This window comes from Hippocampus bargibanti, linkage group LG13 (assembly GCF_051943395.1).
Source record: "Hippocampus bargibanti isolate YZ-2025 linkage group LG13, ASM5194339v1, whole genome shotgun sequence".
Lineage (NCBI taxonomy): Eukaryota > Metazoa > Chordata > Actinopteri > Syngnathiformes > Syngnathidae > Hippocampus > Hippocampus bargibanti.
Window position 1 is genome coordinate 8,614,468 of NC_142746.1, and position 8,207 is coordinate 8,622,674.

General features: G+C 44.0%; 1 protein-coding gene across 5 annotated transcripts in view; it reads right to left on the minus strand.

The window, feature by feature from the left end:
* The window catches only part of ehbp1 (EH domain binding protein 1), a 123,913-nt gene that overhangs the window by 21,986 nt on the left and 93,720 nt on the right, over positions 1-8,207 (minus strand). For all 5 annotated transcript variants that reach the window (XM_089011954.1, XM_089011953.1, XM_089011958.1 and 2 more), the window contains one exon: positions 6,989-7,112. In XM_089011954.1, coding sequence (XP_088868080.1) covers positions 6,989-7,112 — 124 coding nt within the window. The remainder of the gene's footprint in view (positions 1-6,988; positions 7,113-8,207) is intronic.

Sequence of the window (8,207 nt, forward strand, 5' to 3'; positions counted from 1 at the left end):
TGTATGACAAAATTATGTGTTTTACACACCAAACCGCTGTCTGTGGGGCCTTGAGAACAAGATGAACAAATGTAGAACTTTGTAGTCAAGCGTGTGCGCATGCGTACGTGTGTTGCAAGAGGTCTGGGGGCACACAGGCGGTTGATGAAAGCATTGGCGGGATGCTCCAATAAAGAACAGATTATCATAAGCGGCCATTGTCCACCTCTCAATTCTCTCTCCGAGGCTAAGACCCCCCCGCCCCCCACACACACACACATACACACAGAAAATGTTAATCGTTCCTTTTTTGCAACGCAACGGAAAGAGATAGAAGAAAGCGGTGACGAAACAAAGCGCGCACAACAAAATGTAACTTACACGTCCCTAGGCAAGTGGTTCCTCACACCCCCCCGACCAAACCTCCTCATGCGCCCCTTTCTCCAACCCCCCCCCCCCCATCAACCCCCCACCCCCGTTGACTCTGTCCACCCGGCTCGTTTTATCTGAGGATTGTCAGACAATGCCTAGAGGATCCCGTTCCTTAATCTTCCTAAAAATCCCCCTTTCATCCCCACTGTTAAAGAATGTATGAAAGGTTGACATGGAGCTGGAGAACACAAGAAAAGGGGGTGGGGGGCATGTTTAGGGGGAGGGAGGGCTAGAGTGCACATCTGGGAGTGTGGTGTCACCGCATTGGTTGGACCACTGAGTTTGCCTTCGCCGACTCTTAATTAAATTGTTGTGCCGCTCAAACATTCAAATGGCCGCCGGGATTAACGGAATGAGCGGGAGTAGAGGCAAAAGGGTTGGGGGGGTTTGAGGGAGGGGCGGTGCGGGGGGGTTAATCTGTGTCCTGACCCGTCTGAACCTCGAAGTCACACACATACGCACGCACGCACGCACACACACACACACAAACAAAGCAAAAAAAAAAGCTTTTGTTTTGCACCCTCAAAGGCAAGCAAAAGGCAATGGGTTTTTAAGGCACTGATCCTGAGCGGTCTTTTCTTCTCCAATCCTCTATGTTGGGGATTCCCATACTGCAGGGGTGCGCCAGATTAAAAGTGTCAGGGCGAAAACTGAAATTCTTCGCAACTGGAGCAGCGCCCATCTGTCTAGAACATATAATTTGAATTTTGTAGCAATTGGAAGACTAGATCCGAGTTGGTCTTTGAAGGGACCCTGGAAATGGTCCATGTTGAATGGCTGTCTTTGCCAGCATGGCTGCTTCAGACTTTTTTTGCGGCATTACTAACGACAGACACCTTGACCAAATTTTGTCTTGCTCAAGATGACTTTTTCAAAGCAAAATGGCAGATTTCCGGTGTCTTTTCAGGTATGGCCCGTTGAGACTTTTTGGTGGGTTTATTCATGATAGGCATGTATTTTGACTTCTGCGTTGTTAAACGATAGTCTTTATGGCTTGACTTTTCAAGACATGAAATGTTTTAAGGACCCTTGTGTATGTATCTTACAAAGCAAAGCGGCAGACTTTCCATTCCTTATCCATTATGGCTTTTTTTTAAACTTTTTTTGTGAGTCTATTTGTAATAAACAGGCCTATGGAATTTTATGTTTCAAAGGATATTCGCTTCAGAGGCAGACGTTTCCAGTAAAGTCGCAGAAAAAACATGAAACGCCCACAAGAGAGGCAAAGTCTTGATTAAAAAGCCGCTACAACAATCGTCGTGCAACCAGAGTATTATAGCCATCACACTTTTCCTCGTGCGGCCGCTGGAAGATTAGAGCGGTTATCCCATTAAAGTTGCTAAAATGCCATTCTTGTGTCTTTAAGCCCTGCGCTGGGGAGGTCAAGATGAGTCCGCCAGCGCTTACAAGGCGGCCACGTTGGTAATCTGCCCAAAATTACAATGATTACGGCTAAGCTTCATCAGCAGAAAGGAAGCGGGCCATGCTAATATACTTAAAGCTGTTTTGTGCTTTTTTCAAAAATTGTTGAGATGCAAACTCGAGAAAAAGTCGACGTGGGCCTCATCGTTGATGGAATATTAGGACGACCGACCAGTTTGAATCATCAAATATAGAACACATGGTTGTTCGATATCCATGTGAGGGATAATCTCTACTAATCTGCTGGTAATACATCACTTGAACTCAATGTATCATGTGGGAGATCAAGCTAAATGCTACACAAGGAACTTGGAGTGCACTCCATGTCCTGACAAATATCACATGCACAAATATTGATAATATTTACAAATATTCATATCGTATTATATTTGTCATTGATAAATAAAAGGGTGCTAAATGCTATGCTAATTACAGGAGTCCTACCCTGAAAATATAATGTGGTTTTAGTGATTTACACCTGACAAGCTAAACGATACACAATAGTAGTGCACTACTGCCCTGACAAATTAAACAGCTTTATTATCCATGTTTGATTCATTCATAGGAGATATGAGATCAAGCTAAATGTTTCACAAATCAAATTGCACTACAGCCAAGACCCAGCAGTAATCTTCTGAATTTAAAATGCACACAAATGCCTTTTCCTCACGCCCATTGCTTTTATTTCCATCACACACAAGATGGATCAAATGCTACATGCAATAATTTGCACTTGGGGTGCCCACCTTGAATCCTGGGGGGAGCGTAACTTTCCATCAATGCTATTGAGGGTCCATGAACACACGAACACGGAATTCTTAGTCAGAGGTATGGGAGCAAAAAAAAAGCAATTTTAAATGTGGACAAAGTCTATAAGGGCTAATCACACTAGAGCACGGGGCAATATAAGACCCAGTGTCAGCGGAACTAAGACTTGATTGACGTGATGTGGTGAATGTAGATGTGACAACTTTAAATTAAAGTCAACAGTACAGCCCCTAAGAATTTGCATATTATATAAAAAGTACCATGAATGTTTATCTTCTTCATTTTGGAGACTTTTTAAATAAATGAATACATAAACTTTATTCATTCATCTATTTATTTTAATGAATCAATGAGTCACTTCGATTAAAGTCATGGGCCGGACCCACCGTTGCCCATCAGTGATCTAAATACGACACAGGTGGGAGTGAACATCCCTGACAAGGCTCAGCACTCATGTGGTGACAAACGTAATATTTACACAAACACCAGGGTTTTATTTACTCATCGTAACAAGTCATACAGGAAGAGTGACAATAACTACCAATACCTGCTACATTTTTTTGGACTCAAACATGAGTGACCTCGGTCGGCATTGTTACTGTGCCTCAGCTTTTATGGGCGTACTGAAGGTTAAGCTGCGAGAATGAAGAAGCATTCAAATGTGCCATGTAGCCTTTTGCGCTCCAAATCCCCTTTTTGAAAATGTCTCCCTATTTACCTACAAGTCCCGTTTTGAAAAACGGCGGTATCACCTGCCACCATGGCTGCAATTATCCCAATAATGGCACTCGTAGCGTGGCCACAAAGCTGGCCGTCACCTCGCGCCACGTTTGATAAGAGATAAACAAGCGGTGAGGAGAGGAGATTAACATATGCTTAAAAAAAAAAATCACACTTGGCCGATAAGATTGACGGCGCTTTTCTTCTTTTTTCTTTAATCTGCTTTTGTGTCTGCCAAAAAATGAGAGCAGAATGTATCCTGCGTGAAGAGCTTCCTGTATGTTACACGTGGAGGCAAACCGCCCCCATATTACTGATTGGACAGTCAATGGAAGAGGAAAGAAAATGTTGAATATGATTGTGCAGTACATACGTGTGTGCGTAAACAGTGTAAACGTCTCTGCTCGGCTACATATGTGGGTCCATTGCACTGAAATGCTCGGCGGCTACATTTAAATTGTCCTCAATGTATGATGTTTTGTAGTTATGATATAGTCTTGCTGTCACAAAATGGGAAAAATGTGTTTGTCCATTCTATTGGTTCAACATTTGTTGCTTTGAGGTGTTTATCACAAAAATATGTCATGTTTTCTATATAAAGATTTACTGTATCTATGACGTTATGACTGCGCGAGCATAGGTCAAGACTCCAGTGAGAGTCAAAGAAAATTGTTCGATTCAAATCTTTGAAATATCAATTAATTAATATGTATTAATTAATATTAATATCATTTAATCACTTGATTTAATCAAAAATGTGAATTATAATTATATATTAATTAAAAATATAATTTTAAAGCAATCTCATGTCTGTATATGTCTGCAAATTTCCCCATTGTGGGACGAATATTTTTTTTCTGATTCTGATAACCTGAATTATCAGAATCCTGAACATATATAGTGTTCTGGGGCTTGAGCACATTTTTTGGGGGGACTTCATCATCCACTGCCCTTAAAATCCTGATACACACCAAATGTAAAATTCTGGCACACCGCTCCACCGCTACGATCCACACACCTCCTCGACCCACAGAGACCCCTACCCCCCAGTTGGGGCATAATGCAGCATTGGACGGCATTTTCTATTAGGCGTCGGGCCTCCCCAGATGCCTCCAAAGTAATTGCCGTGGTTAATTTATTTACTCAGCAGCAGTTCACAGAACATTAAATAATAGAGATAATTGAACAAGAATTGTCAAGTGTCTTCTGATATCACACACATTACAGCGGGGGAGCGTACGCGCGTCAAACTCCCATTTTCATGCGCCCATTGTTTGTGGTAATTAAGTACACAGATTTATTCCTTGGTTGCCTTCCAAGCTTATGGGGAGTGCCATTGTTGTCCTCCATTAATATGTAATCAGTAAATAGTTTAATTTCCTAATCTGCGGTTGGAGAATTCACTTTCTAACAACTCTTAATTACTGCAAAGCTCTAATGAGCGTCGGCCATTGGCCAATCAGGAGGCAGGCGTGCGGGTTGATTTTGGGGGGGATTGGAATTTGAATTCCTGCGACGACGCCGCCTGTGCACTAATGAACTTGTTATTCTTGCACCGCTGGGAGCGCTGTCCTTCACACATTAGTGGCAGCATTAGCTCGCTGCTAAGATTACACCTGCCGAATATGGATGAGGCCCTTTGTCCTACATTGGGAATAGTGGTGCGTTTTAGTCCCACGTCTATTGTCTCGCACCATTAATGGCCTCCATTGTCTTTCTAAAGAGGTGGGCGGACACGTCATTAAGGATTGCTTCAAGTCAACAAGATTCCAACTAGTTGTTTAAGTGTAGCAACAGGTCACGGTACAAACAATGACCACTTGCTCACAAGATGAAGTATTTAACGAATATTGCCACTGAATATGCAGTTCATCCAGCTTTGCTTCAATCAATATAAGAGTGGTGGCAGAAAAGAAAAAATGGTATTCAACTTGAAAGACAATTTTGGACGGCATTAACTCATTCACATGCGCAAAAATGTTTCAACTCCAGTGCCAGGGTTTTTGTCATCCATCCATCCATGTTCCGTACCGCTTATTCCTCATTAGGGTCGCGGGGGGTGCCGCAGCCTATCTCAGCTGTGTTCAGGCACGAGGCGGGGGACACCCTGAATTGGTTGCCAGCCAATCGCAGGGCACACAACAGTACCTCTCACACTCACACCTAGGGACAATTTGGAGTGGTCAATCTGCCTGCCATGCATGTTTTTGTAGTGTGGGAGAAAACCCACGCAGTTCCGGGGAGAACATGCAAACTCCACACAGGGAGACCGGACCGGGACGCGAACCTGCGACCTCTGCACTGTGAAGCCGGTGTGCTAACCACTCGACTACTTTTGTCATTTTCACTCAAATTCTAGGACCCACAGAATATTGACTTTTAGGACTAGATTAACATTCAATGCAGCACTAGAAACCTTAGACTCTCTTTTTTCGTCAGAAAAAAGAGTTCTTTCCTGAGTTATATTCGTCTGGAGTTATCTGAGCTCGAAATGGGAGTCACTGTACAAAATGCAATACAATTTACAGTAAAGTCTCGTTATATCGATATTCTCAGGAGTCAGAAAAAATCCATCCTGCGAGTCCTCCTGAGTAATATGAGGTGAAAGTGGGGCTGGCTGTACAAAAGGCAAGTGGGAGGGAAAAACATTGCCAGAGGTCTGACCAGCGCTTTATCTGCACTCCCGAATAAATCCGGGAATGGCAGTAAATGAGTTAAAAACGAATATCCATCCATTGTTCAATTTTTTTTATTCCACTCATCCTCACAAGGGTTGCTGGAAAAACTCACCTTTTTGGTATTTTTTGTCAGAGGCCAAAGCATCCGCCATCTTATTGCACCTATGGGTAATTCTGGCATCGTATGAATCTTTTTTGAAGCAAGGACCAACACTCATAGATTTTCACTATTCACCACAGAGTTTGGTGTGTATCCCCTTGGAGTAAAATAATCTCAACACTATGTGCAAAAGTTTTTGTCAAGACCAACATTTTACACATAATCCTTCCAACCGTGAGATGGTTTAAAGGTCTCACATTTCACCAATTTCACAAGCAAGTAAGGTCACTCTTTTCTATACCTTTTTTGGCTTGCATCCTAACAAATCTTACAACCCCTCCAATCCGCCCCCTTCATCCCCAAAAAACAGGGACCGGACTTTTGTAAGCGTGAATCTGTATGCGTATACTCACTGTGTTGATGCTTGTGTTGTGCCCCCCCCTTGCACACACCTTCCTCCGTCCCTCCCTCATCTCTTTTTCTTCCCTTTAACTCACCCCCGTCTTCCCTTACACAGCATATCAAGCGAGGCCAGATATGTACTAGGGCGAGGAGGGAGTGTCTGTGTGTGTGTGTGTGCACGGTTGAGCGCACCATTCAATAGAGAGCGAGTGCAGGGCCGGGCCGGCTGGCAAGCCCAACCAAATGGTGGCGGTGCAGACTTTGGTTCGCTATCACTCCCAGTTATCGTTTCCCACATGAAGGGCTCCCTTATCACCCCAGCCCAGAGAGGTCTCCCCCACATCCCTCTCTCACAGGGAAGAGGGGGCGGGGGGCTTCAAAGATTCCCTCTCGCGTAAACTCACGACTCTCTTGCTATATGTACGTGTGTGTGTGCGTGTTCAATTTGGCAAAACATTTTTTTCCAGCGTAATTGGACTCGGGGTACCTGTGTCCATGAGATAGCGCAGCCTCTTCTCCACCCGAGCCGCCCGGGCGTCGATGTGCCGCTGCTCGCTTTCTAGCGCCGACAGCTCGCCCACCACATACTGACTTGTGTCTTTGAACGCTTTCTGAGAGAGCGAAAGACAGACGGGCAGAGAAAGTGAGAGAGACTCAGTGAGAATGAGTGACAAGTGGGTGTTGCTCATCGTGGAGACAACAATAACATAAAAGGGACTTGAGGTCCCCGGAATTTTTTTTTGTCATTGATAATTTAAGTTTCTCACTCTGCTTGCTTTTAAAACTTGAATCTGAAAGGAAGACATCGCTATCGTGTCAGCTTTCTGCTTTGAGTGGTTGGTCTGTATTTTGGGTGGGTGTGGCTTAGCAACATTTTTTCAAGAAATTCTCTTTTTGTGCAAAATACCCACACTCTTTTGCACCTTACTCAGCCTCCATTTGATATGTGTGTTATGCTTGCTATTCCGCAGACAGTGACAAGAATGGTCATTCATACAAAAAAAATATCAGTTTTACTGCTGATGCTGTTTTTTTTTTCTGCTTAATGGGAAGAACTAGTGGCAAAGTTAGTTAACGCTCCCGCCTTCTTGTTCCACCCAAGCAAGCACTTTTCCCTTCCCCGCCTCTGTGTGTCAATTCCCAGTAGCCCTCCTCCCCACGCAGTCTCCCGTTCCTCTCGCTCTATCGCCATATTTTTCTCCTTGGCAAATCAATTTTACACATGATCAGCCCACTCCTCTTGCCGCGCTAGGCCTGGCCGTAATTAAGAGCAGGGAAATTACCATATATATTATATTAATGCAAACATCATTCAGCAGGTAATTCTTGGCTGATCGGGATAATGGAAGGGTTCAACACCCATTAACCCTGGAGCCCAGGCAGCGGGGTGTGTTTGTGTGTGTGTCCATGTGCATTTTCTGTGCAGAGGATGTGGGATCGCCGATAGGGGAGAGAGCCGCTCAGTAAAAGACACACACATTGAAATTATGGCACTCTGATGGACACACTCAAGTTTAAACATAGGCCGAAAGTGTGTAATGTGACTCAAAGTCAATTCCCAAGGGTGAGTTGGGTGGGTGGGGGGCATCAATAAAATAACAGTCTTTAAGAGGCAAAGAGGACCACATGCATTTCCTAAAGCAGGGGTGTCAAAGTCATTTTTTTGCCGCGGGCCTCATTGTAGTTATGGTTTCCTCTCGAGGGCC